The sequence below is a fragment of the Bos indicus x Bos taurus genome, chromosome 20 (genome assembly GCF_003369695.1).
Source record: "Bos indicus x Bos taurus breed Angus x Brahman F1 hybrid chromosome 20, Bos_hybrid_MaternalHap_v2.0, whole genome shotgun sequence".
Classification (NCBI taxonomy): domain Eukaryota; kingdom Metazoa; phylum Chordata; class Mammalia; order Artiodactyla; family Bovidae; genus Bos; species Bos indicus x Bos taurus.
In genome coordinates this window covers 41276712-41300139 of record NC_040095.1, presented here as the reverse complement: position 1 = coordinate 41300139, position 23428 = coordinate 41276712, and the positions used below count along the sequence as shown (strand labels likewise).

At 38.9% G+C, this 23428-nt stretch overlaps 1 protein-coding gene across 1 annotated transcript in view; it reads right to left on the bottom strand.

The window, feature by feature from the left end:
- Window positions 1–5438: 5438 nt before the first annotated feature.
- GOLPH3 (golgi phosphoprotein 3) overlaps window positions 5439–23428 on the bottom strand; it is a 52364-nt gene continuing 34374 nt past the window's right edge. Inside the window, exons 3-4 of the mRNA XM_027519997.1 lie at window positions 21142–21256; window positions 5439–7367 (exon numbers count right to left, since the gene is read on the bottom strand). Of these exons, the coding sequence (XP_027375798.1) occupies window positions 6943–7367; window positions 21142–21256 (540 nt within the window). The 3' untranslated portion in view covers window positions 5439–6942. The remainder of the gene's footprint in view (window positions 7368–21141; window positions 21257–23428) is intronic.

The following is a 23428-nucleotide window of genomic DNA, read 5'->3' as shown; positions in this document are numbered from 1 at the left end:
GTCCATCACCAACTCCCAGAGTCCACCCAAATCCAAGTCCATTGTGTCGGTGATGCCATCCAACCATCTCATTCTCTGCCGTCCCCTTCTCCTCCTGCCCTCAATCTTTCCCAACATCAGGGTCTTTTAAAATGAGTCAGCTCTTTGCATCAGGTGGCCCAAGTATTGGAGTTTCAGCTTCAACATCAGTCCTTCCAATGAACACCCAGGACTGGTCTCCTTTAGGATGGACTGGTTGGATCTCCTTGCAGTCCAAGAGACTCTCAAGAGTCTTCTCCAACACCACAGCTCAAAAGCATCAATTCTTCGGCATTCAGCTTTCTTTATAGTCCAACTCTCACATCCATACATGACCACAGGAAAAACCATAGCCTTGACTAGACGGACCTTTGTTGGCAAAGTAATGTCTCTGCTTTTGAATATGCTATCTAGGTTGGTCATAACTTTCCTTCCAAGGAGTAAGCATCTTTTAATTTCAAGGCTGCAGTCACCCTCTGCAGTGATTTTGGAGCCCAAGAAAATAAAGTCTCACTGTTTCCGTTGTTTCCCCATGTATTTGCCATGAAGTGATGAGACCAGATGCCATGATCTTTGTTTTTTGAATGTTTTAAGCCAGCTTTTTCACTGTCCTCTTTCATCAAGAGGGTCTTTACTGTTCACTTTCTGCCGTAAGTGTGGTGTCATCTGCATATTTGTTATTGATATTTCTCCTGCCATCTTGAGTCCAGCCTGTGCTTCATCCAGCCCGGCATTTCTCATGTTGTACTCTGCATTGAAGTTACATAAACAGGGTGACAATACACATCCTTGACATACTCCTTTCCCGATTTGAAACCAGTCTGTTGTTCCATGTCTAGATCTGTTGTTTCTTGACCTGCATACAGATTTCTAAGGTGGTCTGGTATTCCCATCTCTTGGAAGAATTTTCCACAGTTTGTTGTTATCTACATAGTCAAAGGTTTTGGTGTAATTAATAAAGCAGAAGTAGATGTTTTTCTGGAACTCTCTTGCTTTTACCATGATCCAACAGATGTTGACAATTTGATCTCTGGTTCCTCTGCCTTTTCTAAAACCAGCTTGAACATATGGAAGTTCACGGGTCACATACTGTGAAGCCTCACTTGGAGAATTTTGAACATTACTTGGCTAGTGTGTGAGATGCGTGCAATGGTGTGGTAGTTTGAACATTCTTTGGCATTGCCCTTCTTTGGAATTGGAATGAAAACTGACCTTTTCCAAATTTGCTGACAAAACGTGGTCCACTGGAAAAGGGAATGGCAAACACCTTCAGTATTCTTGCCTTGAGAACCCCATGAATAGTATGAAACGACAAAGAGAAAAGACACTGAAAGGTGAACTCCCCAGGTGGGGAGGTGCTCAATATGCTACTGGAGAAGAGTCGAGAAATAACTCCAGAAAGAATGAAGAGGCGGAGCCAAACGAAAATGCCCAGTTGTGGATGTGACTGGTGATGGAAGTCAAGTCCAATGCTATAAAGAACAATACTGCATAGGAACCTGGAATGTTCAGTCCATGAATCAAGGTAAATTCAGTTCAGTCACTCAGTAGTGTCCGACTCTTTGCAAAAGTAAAAGAGTAAATTAGAAGTGGTCAAACAGGAGATGGCAAGAGTGAACACTGACATTTTAGGAATCAGTGAACTAAAATGGACTGGAATGGGTGAATTTAATTCAGATGACCATTATATCTACTACTGTGGGCAAGAATTCCTTAGAAGAAATGGAGTAGCCCTCATAGTCAACAACAGAGTCCGAAATGCAGTACTTGGGTACAATCTCAAAAATGACAGAATGATCTATGTTCATTTCCAAGGCAAACCATTCAGTATCACAGTAATCCAAGTCTATGCCCCAACCAGTAATGCTGAAGAAGCTGAAGCTGAATGGTTCTATGAAATCCTAGGGGTCAGGAAGGCTGTAATTGGGAGGAAGCCTTGAATAGCTTCTGGAGACCTGGCAAGGTTCTATCTCCTGGCTGCAGTGATGGTTGCAAACACACTGCCTTAAAATAATCCATTAGCCTATACATTTGCTTATGACATTTTTCATATATAATTTAATCATATAAAATCAAATGTTTACCTATACATATACTCAAAAATCAAAATACATTACGTATTTCTGTGAGTTTTATATTGGTTTCATTTAATACCTCCCAGGCGGCACTAGTGGTAAAGAAGCTGCCTGCCAATGCAGAAGACGTAAGAGACATAGGTTCAACCCCTGCATCAGGAAGATCCCCTGGAGGATGGCATGGCAACCCACTCCAATATTCTTGGCTGGAGAATCCCACACACAGAGGAGCCTAATGGGCTACACTGTATGGGGTCACAAAGAGTTAGACATAACTGAAGCAACTTAGCACACACTCCAAATTTTCCCGAAATATATATATAAGAAGTGAAATCAAGTGAAGTCACTCAGTCATGTCTGACTCTTTGTGACCCCACGGACTGTAGACTACCAGTCTTCTCAGTCCATGGAATCTTCCAGGCAAGAATACTGGAATGGGTTGCCATTTCCTTCTCCAGGGGATCTCCTGACCCAGGAATTGAACCCGGGTCTCCTGCACTGCAGGCAGATGCTTTACTGTCTGAGCCACAAGGGAAGCCATATATGCGTATATATATCCCCAAACCTAATACCATGCTGATCTCTTTAGTATGATAAAGTCTCCACAGATTCCATGCTTGAGTACTGCACCTAACACTTGACTAAATGGTTAAGAAAAAAAAAAAAAAAACTTACCATATATAGCAACTCCAAACACTGGGGAAAATATATCACAGACACAGGGGGTTAATATCCATAAAACATGGAAAGTCCTGTAAACCTGGTGAACCAATATATAAAAATATCAATATCCTAAATTATAAAAACAAATAACATGAACAGGTAACTCACAGGAAAAGAACACAAATTACCAATAAAGGTTGTAAATAATAATCAACCCTCAACAATTAAAATAATTTGACCATTCTCCTCTACTATTACCTTGGCAAAGACCAGGATTAATGATGATACCCTCTACAGCATTAGCTAGGGTGTAGGGAAACCCGCATTCACATTATTTGAAGTGGAAATTAACACAGATCTTAGAAAATGTAACTTTATCTTTTACATTTCGAGTAAACTCACGTCTGTTAATTCCTCCCATGGAAATAAAATATAAAAATATGTACAAAAATATTGTTTACAATACTGTTGTAACAGTAAATATGAGAATAATCCAAATATCCATTAATGGGAGAAGTTATACATGAGGCCAAAAATGACTAAAAAGAAAGATGTGTGCTTATTCTTAAAGTTCTCCATAATGTAAGTGCAAAAGGTAAACTGCACACCAGTATATTATGCTAGTGGGAATTATGGCACACAACTGCTCTGCAGGAGTGAATGCCTACATATTCTAACACTGGGCTGAGGAAGTGTGGATATCAATTTAACTTTACCATCTGTACCTCTCTCAACAGTAGCCTGAAAGGTTATAAACATTAATACCCCTACTTGATTCTATTAAAGACTATGCGACATTTGCACAGAACTTACAAGAGCCAGGGATATCACTCTGGGACCCAGTGGGCTGTGATGAACTGGAAATTACCTCCAGCTTTCAGTTATCTTGTTCTAGATAAAAGCGAAATGGAACAATGTTATCTGACAGCCTATGTGTTCATATTTAAGATGGAGGCCATTGAGACGGGATTAAACTTCATAAAAGTAAATATCTCACAGACTTATGAATGGTGGCTTCCACGTTCCTGGGCTAAGAGTAGCCGTGCGTGGCAGTCATGGGTCCTTGTCATCATCAGGCTGGACGTCATCACTCACTGGTCCTATGTTGCCACTGAATTGCACACCAGCCGCTCTCGCTTTCCTTCAGGTGGTGGCCAAATTCAAAGGTTTGTCCTAGTGTTCACAAATAATGGGAAGAACTGAGTAGGAGAACGCATCAGAGGTTGCAAGCCAATCCTGGTTCATTCAGCAGGCCAGGGCTTTCTGGCCAACTGACATTCGACGATGATGCTTTCTTCTGAGAACATACAGTCAACTTTTTCATCCCAGAAAGATTAACCTATGTAAGTTATACCAGGATATCAGAATAAAGTAGGGATATCCATTTATCACTGTCTTTTGTGCCACCATGAGATCTTCCTACATGCCCACTATTCTCGTTTTGTTTCTGTTAGAGAAAGAAGCCCCCTCCCAGTCCCAAAACAAGAAAGGAAAAATTATAGTTGAATGCAATTATGTTTTCCATTACTTCAGGATTAAAAAGCTCAAACACTTACCAGATAATGTGAGACTGGGCAACCCCTCCTCTCCAAGCCTGCTCTTCATTAAATGAAGACAGTTACTGCAGTTTGGGGAGGTCAAAACAAGATATAAAATCCCTCACTAGGCATAGAGCATGCATTGTTTTCTTTCTCCTTTTTGTTACAGCACTGTTGTAGATCAGGTTATTATAAGGAACACTCAGTAATTAAATAACATATGAAGAAGTCAAAATGCAGCAGATTCTTTGCACAATAGATCTCTATTTAAGTTTCATTATATTAAAACTCTCTGCCTGATTCTTGGATCTGAAGGCTTTTTAACAAGTGGCATAAACCCGTGGACACACTGCACCTTCCACACAGAACATCATCCCTGGAGTCGCACTGATCCTGCTTAGAGAGAGCTGGAAGCAGCAGCCTTCCATAGAAGAACTGAGCTCTAGATGACACCCTCTCCTCTGGAGACACAAATACTGAAGTTGTGGGCACACACAGGTAGAACTGAGGGGCACTCTGCCCTGAAACAAACACTGATGGAAGTATGGGTGAGGCCCTTTCCTCCTTGCTTGAGAATACAGATGATGCTGCGGAAGTCAAGAATACCTCAGAAACATCCAGTACCTCACTTCTAAAATCTTTTCAGGAGAAAAACAGTAAATGTTCACCTAAAAAGAAATTCCAGGACATGGTTTAAGTTTCAAGTATCCATTTTATGGGAATAAACAATAAATTAATACTTTCTATACTTAATCACCACCAATAATATCATTTGGAGGTAAAAGAGGTTATTTTAATGGACAGAAAAATCTGACTTTTTTCATGAATTAAAATAGGGACTGGTAAACCATTGCTCATGGCCAGCTGCCTGTTTTTGTAAATGAAGCTTTACTGGACTACAGCCTCACCCATTTATCTGTACTGTCAATGGCAACTTTCACTCAGACAGAGTAGCTGCAACACTACATGTATATGGCTCACAAAGCCTAAAATATCAGTATTTACTATCTGAACCAATAAGAAAAAGTTTGCCAACCCCTTTGTAGAAATACTGCCACGCTACACTAAGGCTAAGTAAAACTTCATCAGAAAGAACACTAAGACCACAAAAATCAGAATACAAAAATACAAATAACATGCTTGCTCTGATTCAGGCACTTTCAAGATCATAGTTTATTTATTACTTCAGATAAAAAGATAGTATACATATTAGGGAATCCCTTAAAACTCAACTCTAGAGTTATACACCATCTAGTACTTTTGCATTGAAGGTTAACCAAAAAAATCTCTAAACACCTGAAAGCCCCACTAGTAACATGAACTATGGTAATAAAAAATTTGACATTTAATTTGTTCAATATATACTATTTACATTATGAAACCAATAGTGATCCAATAAACAGTGATAAAAGTAAAAATAAACTTTAAAAAGCAAAGGTTTATATTCTTAGAATGTGCTAATTATCATAATTGTATATAAAAATTAAAACATAGCAGAGCTTTCTGTTACAAAATTCTTAATCATCTGAGTTGTAGTCATTACTTGCTAACGATTTACATGCAACATCTGCTAGTACTGACATTTGATTGTTTTTCCCCCAAGAAAGTGTGAGTAGATATTGAAGAGCAGACATTAATTTACCTGTGGACAGAAAAAGATAAAACTGTACTCAAGATTAGTACTGGTCACAAGCCTCTTCTCTATAGAAATGATAAAAATAGTAAGACCAAAAAAAAAAAAAAAAAACCAAAAACAATCCAAAAAGGAGATGCATAGGCAAAGAGTACCATGAATGGCACAGCTCAAAAAATGCTGGGACCAATGAAGCCATACATCTTTTCTCTCCTTAATGATGAGAGGTCTATCTTGCCACCAAATTATAATGACTGTAGCAAGTAAGGGGCACCAGGTGTACAACCAATTAAATCCTGCAAAATACTAAGATGGGCAGGGGTGGCCAGAAGAAGGAACAATTTATATATACTTCAAACTATATACAGCATAACTGGAATGCAGCTCATCCCAAACTGGCTGTGTGAAACAACTGGACCTTTATGACTTAATAATTAAAATTATAACAAGTGTAATAATACAATAGATTTACATGGGAAGCAAAATCAAGGGGCACTTTATATTATTTACTGTGTATTTCAATTTAAAAATAATTTGCTAAGTATACATCTCAACTGAGGTCTATGTATAAAATGTCCCAATAGATACAGATATTTACCTTTGGTGAGTTAAAGGCCATTTTGTGACTTCTGTCTGAATTGCAGGCAGAACATTAGATGGACACGCACATACGGGAAAAACTCAGCCTGAGGTAATCCAAAAGATGTGCAGGCGAGGAGACTGGTGGTACTTTGAAAGTCAAAGCACACCAGAAACCCGAAACGGGGAACAGTGAGGATGGCAACAAGGAATGGAATGCCAATATGGCAGTAAAACTTTTTTCAAAACAGAAAGAGGAAGGCCTCTCGTACCAGCAGAATCCTGCATACATACACAAAAGAAAAAGCCACCCACCATTTCAGGAAACAAAAGCCAATTACAGTGTGGGAAGTACAAACTGCAGAAACCCAGAAGTCCATAGAAGAAAATCGACTGGTTCCCGTGAGAGAAGGGGGACGCGTGGTTCGGGGCAGGGTCACTTGGTGAAGGCGGCCACCACCGCCCACAGCACCTCGTTGGTCCCGGCCTTCAGACACTCCACCTCAGGGTCCAAGTCCAGGAGCTGCCGCACCCGCTTGGTGGCTACGTCGTACTGCTCGTCCAGCAGGGGCGCGAACGCGTTCTCCAGGACGTCCGAGGCGTGGGCCAGGTAGAGGAGGGCCAGCAGACGCTTGTCCATGCGGTGAGGGTCGTTCACCCACTTGTCGAGAACGGCTTCCTGCACCTTCTTGATGAGGCGCTGCTTAATGCTATTGTTGGTAAGGGGGTGTGTCGTCATGTCAAAGAGGAGGAAGTTCTGTTTCTCTGTCGTCAGTACGCCCTTTTCCACCAGGTTTTTAGCTAATCGTTCCCGCACGTTTCTTAACTGATAATGCAATTTTAATGGATTCCACGTCTCACCTAAACAAAAGATTCCAGAAGTTAAAAAGGATAGCTATTAGCTGCTAATTTTATTAAACTCTGAATTATTAAAACGCACAGTAACATCTGACATTTTTTCCTCCAGAGAAACAGAAGAAAATTCAGTTGTTTTCTTGCTAACTAAACCGTGAACCCCTTGAGGGCCAAGGCCTTTGGTTTCTAAGCACCTGGCAAATGATTTTCAGGCACAACAGTTACTCAAAAGACCAAACTGAAAGCAGTCCCCTAACCAGTTCCCCTAATGTGGAAATAAGCCAAATATTAAATTATGTTTGCCTTCTCTCTAGCTATTGTCAAAAAGCAGCCAATAGCAAACTATGAACTTTCTTTCCTATTAAACACCAATCTGCAACAAAGAGAGAAAAGAGTTAAAAAGTTTCCTGATGAATATGTCATTCCTGAAGCTGCTACATATACCTGGCCTATAAAGCTATGAAAGCTTATTGCTGCTGCTGCTAAGTCGCTTCAGTCGTGTCCAACTCTGCGACCCCATAGACGGCAGCCCACCAGGCTCCTCCGTCCCTGGGATTCTCCAGGCAAGAACACTGGAGTGGGTTGCCATCTCCTTCTCCAATGCATGAAAATGAAAAGTGAAAGTGAAGTCACTCAGTCTTGTCCGACTCTCAGCGACCCCATGGACTGCAGCCTACCAGGCTCCTCCATCCATGGGATTTTCCAGGCAAGAGTACTGGAGTGGGGTGCCATTGCCTTCTCCAATGAAAGCTTGTTAGGCAAATGCTATTCTTTGATGACAAATAATATAAAACTAATTACAGATGGACAAATCATTTTCATCACTTCAATCTTGCTGCCTATGCACATTCCCTTTCAAGACAGAAACACTAAAAATCAAATATTTTTCACTAAAACAGTTTTTTTCCTTATAGAAGACTAGAAGAAAATACATCAAAATAATCTTGATTATCTTTGGGATTATATGTGACAAATTTTCTTTCTTGTGTTTTCTGTATTTTTCAAATCAATCTCCAATGAACATGTAACCATTTGGGTAATTTGAAAAAGAAACTATAGTAAGCTTCTAAATTGGGACACGGTAGAGATCAACCACAAGCACTTATTATATACAAAAGCTGTAAGACTGAAATTTCATAATATTGAGAAAAAACACTGTACTACTGTCTACTACAGCAGTTGTTAACTACTGAGTTGCCCAAAAAGTTCCTTTGGTTTAAGTGAAAATAAAGGACACATTTTTCACATTTTCATTTTTACTAAGAACTTGATTGAACAACATATTCACCATTTTGTTCCACTCCCGTCTGCCATTTTTCAGGCAACTTCATAATTGCATCTTTCCAAATTTATCTTTAAGAGCAAAGAACTGTTCCAGGTGCCTCTTACAGTCTTCCAGGGAACTGAAATTTTTTCCGTTAAAAGAATTCTGTAAAGACCGAAATAAATGGAAATCTGAAGGTGCACTGTCTGGGGAATATGGCGGACAAGTCAGAACTTGCCGGCCAAGCTGTGACAATTTCTGGCTGGTCATCAAAGAAACATGCTGTTATTCTGATGGAAGATTACACGTTTTCTGTTGACTAATTCCTGGTGCTTTTCGTCGAGTGCTGCTTTTAGTTAATGGTCTAACTGCGAACAGTACTTGTTGGAATTAATCCTTTGGTTTTCCAGAAGTAGCTCATAATGGAGACCCCCCCTTCCAACTCCACCACACACACGATACTGCCTTCTGTGGAGAAGCCCAGCCGTGGCGTGGTTGGCGGTAGTTCATGCCACGTGCCCTCATCTTCTGTTTCACACTACTGTACCACATCTGCTTCTCATGACCCACGACAACGTATTTTAAAAGCAGAATGTTTTCCTTATGTTTCAGTAGAGAATTGCATGCAAGGAAACGGTCAAGAAGTTTTTTTCACTTATGTGTAACCCAAACATCAAAACAATTAATATAACCAAGCAGGTACAAATTATTTTTAACACTTGATTTGGATATTCTGGGTATGTCCGCTATGTCCCATGTGAAATAACACTGACTGTTCTCAATTAATGTCTTGATTTGATCTCTATCAACTACAACTGGCCACCTGACCGTGGAGCATCACCCAGCAGAAACTTCCAGGACGAAACTCTGCAAACCACTTCTGACACATTCAGTCTCAGCATCTTCTCCAAACACTGCACAAACCTTTTTTTTTTTTGCATTTCAGTTTTTACCCGCTCTTGAAATAATAAAACATAACATGCCAAAAATGTTGCTTTTTTCCTTCATCTTCACTATTAAAACGGCTAGACAAAAATTCAATTTTGATAAGTTTTTAAGTGTTCACTGATAAGACAGCTGTCATAATACAATCTAACAAAACTGTTTCAAATGAAGTTAAAGGCAACTAAGAGCCACTACAGCCAGCTTATAGAAAAAAAGAACAAATCTTTTGGCCACCCCAGTATACACAGCTATTATATTTAAACTAATTTAAAAATTCAGAATTCCCTTGTGGTCCAAAGGACTCCATGCTTCCACTGCAGGGGGCCCAAGTTTGATCCCTGATTGGAGAGTTAATATCCTGCAAGCCATACAGCCAAATATATAAGAAGGGAAAACAACTCTGTTCCTCGGCTGCCCTAGCCACTTTCAAGTACTCATTAGCCAAGTAGGGCAAGAGGCTACTGAATGGACAGCACAGAAAGAGAACATTTCCATCGTCACAGAAAGCTCCATACTAGTGTTCAAAGTCATTTTGCCATGACTTAACACTAAAGAATATGGAGCTATGACTAAGTAATCAGTCTTAAAAGTGAAGTCGCTCAGTCGTGTCCGACTCTGCAACCCCGTGGACTATAGGCCACCAGGCTCCTGCATCCATGGGATTTCCCAGGCAAGAATACTGGAATGGGTTGCCATTTCCTTCTCCAAGGGATCTTCCTGACCCAGGGATTGAACCCAGGTTTCCTGCATTGCAGGCAGAAGCTTTAACCTCTGAGCCACCAGGGAAGCCTAAGTAATCAGTCTTGGACTTACCTTTTTACCGTTTGAGAGAAATCTAACTGAGCCTACTACTGCCCAAGCCTACCACCTAAAGGCACATCTCAGGCAGCAGAGCAGAAGATCTCAAGCAGAGCAAAGGGCTAACACTGTTCAAAAGACAGAGATCCGAGTTGGAGGAAGCTAAGGCAACTGCAATATGCAAGGCAGTACTAGGAAAGAGAGGATTATGCAAAGTAAGAGCTCTAGAAATCCACATGGTGTTTTCACTTAGGTGTGATGAAAAACGAAGGCACATGGGTTAAGATGACAAAGTCCACAAAGGTAAAAATAATGTGGGGGGATCGGGGAGGCCAGGGACACTACCATCAAGCTGTAGGGTGAACAATACCAAGAGTTCACAGAGGGTTAGGAAAAATCTGAGTGCCAACTGGCTTAAGTGGAAAGGTCTCACTGAACACCAGGGCATTTAGAAAGAATTCCAAAAGGATCACATCTTTGTATTATGGCTAAACCAGGCCTTCAGTAAAGGCTATTCCAGACCCAGCCTAACAAAGCTTACAACAAACTGATCCACAAGTACTGCCTAGCAAAACAAACTTCAACAGTCTTTAAAGACAAACAGAATTCAGCACACAACAACACAGCAGTCACAGTGTCTAGCCATCTAATAAAAATTACTAGTCTTGTAAAGAAGCAGTTTTGTGCCCCAAAACTAAGAGGTGGGGGGGAATCAATAGAAACAGTCAACCAGGGAGTTAGTTCCCTGGTGGACCAGTGGTTAAGACTCCACACTTCCACTGCAAGGGATGCAGATTCAATCTCTGATTGGGAAACTAGGATCGCAAAACTTGGCCACAAAGAAAAAGAGAGAGAGAAAACAAACTTTTCAAATAAAAAACCATGGCAAATCAGCTTCCACCAAAAAAAAAAAAATCACTGCATTCAATTTTCTTGATAACTTCAAACATGAAAAGAGCTGAAATGTATCTGGGGCCTTATTAGATTTTAAAACTCAATAGTACAAAAGAAAAATATAACTCAGTAATAAATGAAATTCTACTTGTTTTCAATTTTTGGTATTAAATTAGCCCACACCTACATTTAATGTTAAAAAATCATTAACAAAAACAAAAAAGAAAAACCACGAACAGCAACTTGAAGAAGCACTATAGCACAGTAAAAGGGTTGTAAGAGCAAGTTCTGGAGCCAGACTACTTGGATCTAAATCCCAACTTGGTCATTTCCTCACTGTCAACCCTGGGCAAAACTTCTCTATTCCTCTGTATCCGCTATGTAAAGCAACGAAAACAACTCTTTCCAGCTTATAAGGGTTATTATGAAGATTAAGTTAAAGATATATCAAGTTCTTAGAACAGACTGGTACGAGGCACGTTCTCAATAAACATTAGCTATGATTCACCTGTGTGCAACAATCAGCACTTTGGCAGCAAGAATTTATCCTATTAATAATGGTCTAAAAAAATCATATGAAGTACTGAGAATGCAGAATTAGTAAGACATACTTCTAACATGAATCAAGGCAAATTGGAAGTGGTCAAACAAGAGATGGCAAGAGTGAATGTCGCCACTCTAGGAATCAGCGAACTGAAATGGACTGGAATGGGTGAATTTAACTCAGATGACCATTATATCTACTACTGTGGGCAGGAATCCCTCAAGAAATGGAGTGGCCATCATGGTCAACAAAAGAGTCCGAAATGCAGTACTTGGATGCAATCTCAAAAATGACAGAATGATCTCTGTTCGTTTCCAAGGCAAACCATTCAATATCACAGTAATCCAAGTCTATGCCCCAACCAGTAACGCTGAAGAAGCTGAAGTTGAACGGTTCTATGAAGACCTACAAGACCCTTTAGAACTAACACCCAAAAAAGATGTCCTTTTCGTTATAGGGGACTAGAATGCAAAAGTAGAAGTCAAGAAACACCTGGAGTAACAGACAAATTTGGCCTTGGAATACAGAATGAAGCAGGGCAAAGACTAATAGAGTTTTGCCAAGAAAATGCACTGGTCGTAACAAACACCCTCTTCCAACAACACAAGAGAAGACTCTACACATGGACATCACCAGATGGTCAACACCGAAATCAGATTGATTACATTCTTTGCAGCCAAAGATGGAGAAGCTCTATACAGTCAGCAAAACAAGACCAGGAGCTGACTGTGGCTCAGACCATGAACTCCTTATTGCCAAATTCAGACTTAAATTGAAGAAAGTAGGGAAAACCACTAGACCATTCAGGTATGACCTCAATCAAATCCCTTATGATTATACAGTGGAAGAGAGAAATAGATCTGATAGATAGAGTGCCTGATGAACTATGGAATGAGCTTCGTGACATTGTATAGGAGACAGGGATCAAGACCATCCCCATGGAAAAGAAATGCAAAAAAGCAAAATGGCTGTCTGGAGAGGCCTTACAAATAGCTGTGAAAAGAAGAGGAGCGAAAAGCAAAGGAGAAAAGGAAAGATATAAACATCTGAATGCAGAGTTCCAAAGAATAGCAAGAAGAGATAAGAAAGCCTTCTTCAGCGATCAATGCAAAGAAATAGAGGAAAACAACAGAATGGGAAAGACTAGAGATCTCTTCAAGAAAATCAGATACCAAAGGAACATTTCATGCAAAGATGGGCTCGATAAAGGACAGAAATGGTATGGACCTAACAGAAGCAGAAGATATTAAGAAGAGATGGCAAGAATACACAGAAGAACTGAACAAAAAAGATCTTCACGACCCAGATAATCACGATGGTGTGATCACTGACCTAGAGCTAGACATCCTGGAATGTGAAGTCAAGTGGGCCTTAGAAAGCATCACTATAAACAAAGCTAGTGGAGGTGATGGAATTCCAGTTGAGCTATTCCAAATCCTGAAAGATGATGTTGTGAAAGTGCTGCACTCATTATACCAGCAAATTTGGAAAACTCAGCAGTGGCCACAGGACTGGAAAAGGTCAGTTTTCATTCCAATCCCAAAGAAAGGCAATGCCAAAGAATGCTCAAAGTACCGCACAATTGCACTCATCTCACACGCTAGTAAAGTAATGTTCAAAATTCTCCAAGCCAGGCTTTAGCAATATGTGAACCGTGAACTTCCTGATGTTCAAGCTGGTTTTAGAAAAGGCAGAGGAACCAGAGATCAAATTGCCAACATCTGCTGGATCATGGAAAAAACAAGACAGTTCCAGAAAAACATCTATTTCTGTTTTATTGACTATGCCAAAGCCTTTGACTGTGTGGATCACAATCAACTGTGGAAAATTCTGAAAGAGATGGGAATACCAGACCACCTGACCTGCCTCTTGAGAAATTTGTATGCAGGTCAGGAAGCAACAGTTAGAACTGGACATGGAACAACAGACTGGTTCCAAATAGGAAAAGGAGTACGTCAAGGCTGTATATTGTCACCCTGTTTATTTAACTTATATGCACAGTACATCATGAGAAACGCTGGACTAGAAGAAACACAAAATGGAATCAAGACTGCCGGGAGAAATATCAATCACCTCAGATATGCAGATGACACCACCCTTACGGCAGAAAGTGAAGAGGAACTCAAAAGCCTCTTGATGAAAGTGAAAGTGGAGAGTGGAAAAGTTGGCTTAAAGCTCAACATTCAGAAAACGAAGATCATGGCATTCGGTCCCACCACTTCATGGGAAATAGACGGGGAAACAGTGGAAACAGTGTCAGACTTCATTTTTGGGAGCTCCAAAATCACTGCAGATGGTGATTGCAGCCATAAAATTAAAAGATGCTTACTCCTTGGAAGGAAAGTTATGACCAACCTATATAGCATATTCAAAAGCAGAGACATTACTTTGCCAACAAAGGTCCGTCTAGTCAAGGCTATGGTTTTTCCTGTGGTCATGTATGGATGTGAGAGTTGGACTGTGAAGAAGGCTGAGCGCCGAAGAATTGATGCTTTTGAACTGTGGTGTTGGAGAAGACTCTTGAGAGTCCCTTGGACTGCAAGGAGATCCAACCGGTCCATTCTGAAGGAGATCAGCCCTGGGATTTCTTTGGAAGGACTGATGCTAAAGCTGAAACTCCAGTACTTTGGCCACCTCATGCGAAGAGTTGACTCATTGGAAAAGACTCTGATGCTGGGAGGGATTGGGGGCAGGAGGAGAAGGGGACGACAGAGGATGAGATGGCTGGATGGCATCACTGACTCGATGGACGTGAGTCTGAGTCAACTCCGGGAGCTGGTGATGGACAGGGAGGCCTGGCGTGCTGCGATTCATGGGGTCGCAAAGAGTCAGACACAACTGAGCGACTGATCTGATCTGACTTCTAACTATACAAACTGTAAATCAAGTGAAGGGAAAAATATTCATAATATAACTAACAGTACTGGCTAGAAAAAGATGTAAATACGGCCATAAAAACAATATGAGCCGAAAGCCCAGAGGAATAAGAAATTACCTGAGTTTGATTTTAAAGGGCACACACCTTTTCGAGGTTAGTCATGGCATTCATTTTTTTTTCACTGTTGTACCAACCCACTATCTCCCCAACAAATGCTTGCCTGCTCTACCTTTCACCAGTTTGGGTTTCGTTTTTTTTTTTCTAATGTCACTGGCAGGTGGTAGGCAGCCTAAGACACTAGGCAAGAATTGGCTAGGCTGTGTTTTCTGACATTCTTACATGACTTTGGGAAACTTAATAAACATAAAATAATAAACAGCCAAATTTACAAAAGCCCATAAAAAATTATAGTTCAAATCTATGGTTAATTAACTATACTTATAATAATAATCTGTCATTTATCAAAGAAGTACTATTTCCTGGCAACTCACTAGTCAATCAGGAGGGTATTTGAGGTCTCAGAAAACCATCTATTCTCAAATAATGGGGGATGAGGGAGACTTTTAAGATTATTCTGAGAAACTCACAGATTTTTTCTTTGCAGACCTAAAAAAAAGAATCCCTGCAGTGCTGGTATACAGTGACTTTTTCCCCTCTCACTGGAAATAAATGGGTATTAGCTGTTTATAAGATAGTACAAGAAGTCATGCTAAGAAAGTTTATCCACATCTTATCTACAATTAAATCTTACATTGCAATCAAGAGAACAAGTATGCTTACAAAGTTCGTGTGACATATTTCTCAAATCTAAAATATGTTAGCTTAGTTTAGTGTTGCTACTAAAAAAGAGAAGAGCCTAAAATAATGTGTTCCATTTATGACTGGACCTTCTCACCGGCAATCATTTCTGCCTCAGAGGAAGTAAAAAAAAGGACTCAGACATCATCTTTTGAAGCAATTCCCTAGAAAACGGCAAATCTTGTGTGTTCACTCCAACAAAAATGTTTTTCAGATCTCCTCAGATATATTTTTAAAATGAAATTCCCTAAGCAGAAAGCTGAACAAGTATAGGTAACATGTAAATATTGTTTAACACTACTTTGACTACTCCAAAAAAGGCAAAATAAAATAAAGGAGTGGTCAAAGTGTCTTGGCATCCTGACATTTCTATCTTTTAGTCTACTGGGCCTTTTGTTCAATTTTATTTTTTAATTTTTTAGTTGATTTACAATTGTGCCTTTTATTTTCAAATAACTAAATTAAGCTAAATATAAAGAATAAAGTTACCCCTGAGATTAGCATATTTAAGACAACAGTATAACTGACATGAGAGGAGGCGAGCTGGGTAAGTGAAGAGCAGATACAGTAGAGGTGTGTTAACCCACATGGGCTGTGTGTGCTCACTCAGTCGCGTCCAAGTCTGTGACCCCACGGGCTTAGTCCACCAGGCTCCTCTGTCCGTGGGGATTCTCCAAGCAAGAATACTGGAGTGGGTTGCCATGCCCTCCTCCTAGGGGATCTTCCCAACTCTGGGATTGAACCCAGGTCTCCTGCATTCCAAGTGGATTCTTTACAGTCTGAGCCACCAGGGAAGCCCAGAGGTTTAACCTACACTATCTACTAAAGATTTAGCCCCTTCATTTTAAGCAGATGTTGAATGTCTTTTAAATACACTGCAACAAACCCCCAACGAACGAATACTATTCAAAATTCTAGATTACAAGATTTAACTATGACCTGTATTGTCATTCATCCTATATCATTTACTATGTGAAAAGACTTTTAAGTTATATAAGCATATTTTAAATGTATACATTTATAGTTCATTTTTTAAAAGAAGGAAACTGAGAAGTTTACACAGTTGTTTAAAACGTTACTTATATCCCACTGCCCAACAATTACTTCAGTGAAAAGGACACACTGGCAGGCACCTAAATAATTTCACTATAAAAAACTTCCATCTTCACATCATATTATCAAAAAAAGCAGCTGTGTTCATAAATTTGGCACTCCAGTGACATCTTGTGACCAAACTGATCAACTACATGTTTAAGACTTCAGAAAGCAAAAAAGCTATTCTCAAAATGGTAGTCTTTAAATAAACTTTTTAGTCTTTGCCTCCAATATATAAATTTTTTAACTAACAAGATATATAACTAATATCTGAAAATTGGTAGTTTTAACAGGCATATATACACTGCTGAGCATCGAAGAATTGATGCTTTTGAACTGTGGTGCTGGGGAAGACTCTTGAAGAGTCCCTTGGACTGCCAGAAGATCAAACCAGTCAATTCTAAAGGAAATCAGTCCTGAATATTCATTGGAAGGACTGATGCTGAAGCTCCAATACTTTGGCCACCTGATGCAAAAAGCTATTTCATTTGAAAAGACCCCAATGCTGGGAAAGGCTTAGGGCAGGAGGAGAAGGGGGCGACAGAGGATGAGATGGTTGGATGGCATCACTGAATCAATGCTCATGAGTTTAAGCAAACTCCAGGAGATAGTGAAGGACAGGAAGGCCTGGTGTGCTACATTTCGTGGGGCTTCAAAGAGTCAGACACAACTGAATGAATGAACAACAGTATGTACACCACAAATAATAGTAAGATGAACTCCTGGATATTCAACCTCCCACCCCAGGTAAAGAAGAAAGCTTTACTCCAGACTTCTTTATGCTGAAATTACAAGTCATTCCTATTATACATCAGGACTTTACATGCTTTTCTTGTATCTTCTCCGCCTCAGAGGTAAACCATAAGACCAACATAGGTTAATCATTCTTTTTTCTTTACATACAATCTCACTCCCTATGCATATGTATCCCTCAACAATATAGTACAATACATGGTTTTGAAAACCCAGAAATAAGAACAGAGTTAGCTGTGTAAGGACAGGCCCACCAATTTTTACCATGCCCTCTTCTTATCCCTCTGAACAGGAACACTTTCTTCTGTCTCATTTTTGCCCTTCAAAGGCCCAAACCAAGTTCCACTTCCTCCAATTACTAAAGCTCCCAAGGATTTGTTTTCTCTGGGGTAATGCACTTATGGCAGAAAGTGAAGAAGAACTAAAGAGTCTCTTGATGAAAGTAAAAGAGGAAAGTGAAAAAGTTGGCTTAAAGCTCAACATTCAAAAAACAAAGATCATGGCAACCGGTCCCATCACTTCACGGCAAAGAGATGGGGAAACAGTGGAAACAGTGGCAGACTTTATTTTGGGGGACTCCAAAATCACTGCAGATGGTGACTGCAGCCATGAAATTAAAAGACACTTACTCCTTGGAAAGAAAGTTATGACCAACCTAGATAGCATATTAAAAAGCAGAGACATTACTTTGCCAACAAAGGTCCATCTAGTCAAGGCTATGGTTTTTCCAGTAGTCATGTATGGATATTAGAGTTGGACTATAAAGAAAGCTGAGCGCAGAAGAATTGATGCTTCTGAACTGTGGTGTTGGAGAAAACTCTTGAGAGTCCCTTGGACTGCAAGGAGATCCAACCAGTCCTTCCTAAAGGAGATCAGTCCTGGGCGTTCATTGGAAGGACTAATGTTGAAGCTGAAACTCTAATACTTCGGCCACCTGATGCAAAGAGCTGACTCATCTGAAAAGACCCTGATGCTGGGAAAGACTGAGGGCAGGAGGAGAATGGGACGACAGAGGATGAGATGGTTGGATGGCATCACTGACTCAGACTCAATGGACATGAGTTTGAGTAAACTCCGGGAGTTGGTGATGGACAGGGAGGCCTGGCGTGCTGCAGTTCATGGGGTCACACGACTGAGTGACTGAACTGAACTGAATGCACTTACAGAAAATCGTACCATTAAACTCTAATCTGTTATTAGAAATATACAATTCTTGCCCAAATGGATTTTAAGACTTAGTATGGTAGCACTTCATTTTATGTTTTATAGTACTTACAGCAGTACTGCTGCAATAACTGGTATTTGATACCACTTATGATCTTGAAGCAACTAAAAAGTTTTACATTAACAAGCTAACCCACAGAACTGAACACTTAAAAATGGTTAAAATGTTGTTAAGTAGGATATAATTTTTTATTTAAAAAAATCAGCAAGCACTATCAGTACTTTAACTAGGTGGGAAGAAGATATTTTCTTAATTTAAAAGAAATGTGCTCTTTCTCCCACTCCAGATTCTTTGCTTTTATGCTAAAATTACTAATCATTCTTATTGTACATCAGGAACATGCAACCAAAGTACTACAGGTAATAGTATTTTGGCATTAACAGCCATACTGAACTTCACAGGATGCTATTTAAAAAAAATTTTTTAAGGTACTTTCTAAGTATTAGCTTTCTGGTTTACACAAGTTCCTAACTTAAATGGGCTCTGTTTCATAAAGTCTTAATTATATTTACTACTTCTGAGAAACAGTTATAAACTTCTGCCCTCCTTTCACTCCTTAATCAGCTAAAAACAGTGCATACCAGCTCAAGTTGAAAACCATGTTCAATTATCATATAACTTGAGTACTGGATAAGCTACATGCAAAAAACATTACATTAACATGTAAAGTCTAAGAAGTATATAGTCACCTTAAACGGTAAGATTCAACTCTTTGCAAGTCATACTCCCTGCATGGCATGTGCACATGACAAGCATATAAACTATCAAAGGAAATCTGGTGGTCTAAGATACAGTATTCAACCACATTCCCGTGTGACGTTAGCACATACAGTGTAAGATAAAGAGATCACTGACGGAGGGAGCGTCCGGAAACACCTTCACAGTGTTAAGTTGCACCACAGTGGATATCAAAAACACTGACTTAAGGCAAGACCCACTATATACCACAAAAAGAACTTTAACACTCTTACTTCCCAAAAAAGCTAATGACAACTTTAAGAAACGCTCTTTTTGGTCAGTTGAGAATCTAATTACAAATTCTAATTTGCATACCATATGTAGTAACGGGCCAGCAAAGGCAGTACAACACAAGCAGGACACAAAGACTCCAGAGAATGCAGAAACAGTCTGTCAGGGTACAGTTAGAAGTTATTAACACTTCTATTTTCATCTGGAAAATCACATTTGCTAATTTTTAACATGTAGAGTTAATATTCATACCCTCACTGAGCCTTGTCAATGGCTACGGTTTGCCCAACAGGTGGAAGGCTCATGCAAAGAGGGCTGACAGTGTTCTGAGCACTGTGACACAGTCCTGGTACGTGATGGGTAAGCACCTAGTTTTAACTAAACAAACTTTCAGCAAATGGGTAAAGTAATTTTAAGATTTCCTACAATAAAAAAATTGGAATTGAACACAACACCAACATCACAAGCACAAAGAAGGAAAAAGGGTCACATTAAAGTTTCTCTTACTCAATGAGGTAAAAAGAAAATTTATCAACAGATCTACCAGAGTGTGGGCCAAAATAACCTCTCAAAATTACCAAGACAATCTTGTGAAAATTTATGTTCTTCACAAAAAAGAAGAATGAACTCTGCCAGAAATGTAAAGTACTCATTTATTGCTCTATTAGCTAAGTTTGGAATATGTACATTTATGTTTCAAAAAACATGCAAAACTCAATCTTTTACTGATACAAGAACATCTTCACAATACAACTATTACTTTAGAAATTCCATTGATAAGTGAGAAAAATGACATCATGTTAATTACTCATCTCTGATAACCTCCAAATGTTTTTGAAAGGTACTCTAAATAGTAATGTATTTGGACATGAAATGAGAATAAATATACATAGAAACTATGTTTTATATAATAGTAGAGAGGAAGAGCAAGGTAACTCAGGTCCTATACTCAAGGAGTTCACTATCTAGTAGGTTAGACAAATATACAAGCACCTTTAAAATAAATGTAGTCATCAGTGCTATCAACAGGTAGCTGTTCCTTCATATGGCTGCACTTCCTGTCTCCTTAAAGTTAGGGGAGGCCATGTGACTTGTTCTGACCAATGCAGCCTGAACCACACAACATTTCTGAGCAGAAATTTAAGAGCCCAGGTGATCTTTATACTTTTCTTCTCTTTACACTAGTGACTGACAATGCTCCAGATGGTGGCAGCTCCATCTGCCTGGCTGCCAAAGTGAGAATGAAGTGGTCTGTGACTGATTTGTACAGCATGAGTGAGAAATGAGCTTCTGTCTTAAGCCACTGAGGTTTTAGGGTTGTTTGTTTACACAGCTTAACCTAGCCCATCCAGAATAAGGTAGCATGAAATAATTTTGACAAAGAATGGCAGGAGCTCTAAGGAAGTATACATAATCTCAGTCACACCTGCTGTCTCATTAAAGGTGATGAAATTTTAAAAACCACTGTTTTCCCCATTTACTGACTAATTCACTCTCAAGTTTGTCTACCACTAAACAAATTTGTGACTATTTGTCCAAGTTCCTTTCAAAAGGATTTTAAATTTTTACAAAAATCTTTCTAAGAATTCAGTTTTCAGCTTATACACAGAAGCTTACCGCTAAGTAATTCAATCCAGTTTTGGACCGTTTCTGGAGGCTGAGTCTCCTTAACATGCTTCAGAGCTTCATCAAGAAGAACATCCCCTGTTGGAGCATCTGACTTACAAATCACCTACAATGTAATCAATAAGAATCACATGATCTATTTGATCTCTTTAGATAAAAAAAAAAATTATGTAAACATTTCACCATGCTTAAAGCTCCAAGTGTTCACGCAGTTATCAAAGTTCAGATTTTAAATTAATTCCACAGTAAGAAAATCCAGTATTTAACCTAACCAGATTAGCCACAATCATAAATGAAAATATAACATAAACGAAAATGTGCCTTAATGAGTAAAGCAAAATGGTAGAAGAGTTTATACTCACTGCAATTCCCTTCACTGCTAAACCTTGAGCTATGTGATACAGAAAATCATTTTTCAAACATTTATTAGTTACAGAAACAGACTCAATTACATATCAGAATTTGGTACATAATAAAGGTGACATTTCATATAGACATTACTAAAACAACTGGCTAAAAAATTAGAGGTAAAAAGTAAGACTTGGCTCCTCAGAGCTTATACTGCAATAAAAGATAGATTTAAATATGAAATATAATAGAGAGAATGAGAAAGTTTTCTCAAAACTGTGACAACCAGCAGAAACCCTGGAAATACCAATAGGTTCGATTACATAAAGATTTTAAATACTATAAAACATTAAGTTAAGATGGATATAGAATCCACTTGAAGAACAGAACAATCCAAGGGACTTCCCTAGTGGTCCAGCAGTTAAGACTCTGTGCTTCCAAAGCAGGGGACATGGGTTCCGCCCCTGGTCAGGAAACTAAGACCCCACATGCTGTGTGGTGCAAAAGAGTAGAAAAATCCAGAAGTAGGGGATGACATTAGAAAACACTACACTGCTTTCGAGTTTTTTAAAGCCTTCCATGACACTCTTGGCTAAACAAATCTCTAGCTGAAATTCTGTAATATCAAAGCTTAATTTGTTATATTATTGATCTGTTAGCTATTAAAATATTATGAAATTTAAAAATATTATTTTTAAAATGGGAGTCTTCTTGAAAACTTGTCATTGACAGCATATCCTTTTCTCTTTGATCAATCTTGGCACATTATTGACTGGGGGATTTTGGCAAAAACTGACCCCTGTGGCAAGTGATTTGATGAGTAAGTGAATACTGAAACATCGCTGGTCAATAACGTTCAGGTACAAAAGACTAACGTATTAATATGTCTCTGGTCAATAATGAACTATAAAAGGTTAAAGAGAATATAGTATCTATTTCGGAGACAACATGACCCAATGGAAATATAATTAGAGCCAGAAATACAAGCCACGAATCTATTTTTAAATTGTTTAGTAGTTACATTTAAAAAGAAAAATAAGTACAATTAATTTTAATACATTTGATTTAACCCACCATAGCCAAAATATTGACATGTAATTGAGATATTTCACATTCTTATTTTTCCATAGTAAGTCTTCAAACAGCCAGTGTGTTTTTATTTACAGCATGTCTCAATTTGCATGACCCACATTTCAAGTGTCTATTTCACAGACATGTGGCTGGTGGCCACCATACTGGACAGAGCAGATATAGAACCCTTTCATTATCACAGAGAGTTCGATTGGAGAGTGCTATTCTGGGCCATGCTTGTAGTAGGGTGTCAGAATAAGAAAAAATAAAAAGCCCTGGGATAAAAAGTTGTATGTCTGTATGCTGTGGTCATGCCACCACTTCTTACTTTCCATTAACTCCTGAAATCGATTGCCATCTGGCCTCAACACACTGCATTGCCCATCATTTTGAGACAGGTGTCAGGATTATAATAAACTGGGTATAGTTGGATATTTTTTCTTAGGTCAGGTATCCATAATATTAATGTAACATTACTTGTAATTTTTATTACTATTAGTAATTAATGTATATATTTCACTGATAATTAAAAATTCCTAAGGTTTTTGTCCCCCATAAATCTATGGTTGCACAGTAAAATGGAAATAAAAATTATATTCTGCTTTATGACAAATATCTAAAACAGTAATTTCAAAATTAATCTCATGCCAGTTCATTTGACTCTACTTTAAATGACTAAATTTAATTTTAATATTCCATGAGGAATATTTCCTGCTATACCACGTCTACTGTGTATATAATTTTCAAAAATATATTCTTTCCGATAGGATTATTATTCTATCTGGTATATCAATCAAAAAATGTTCAGTTTTCACCCTAAAGCATTTTGGATTTCATCATAACACAATGCATTATGAAA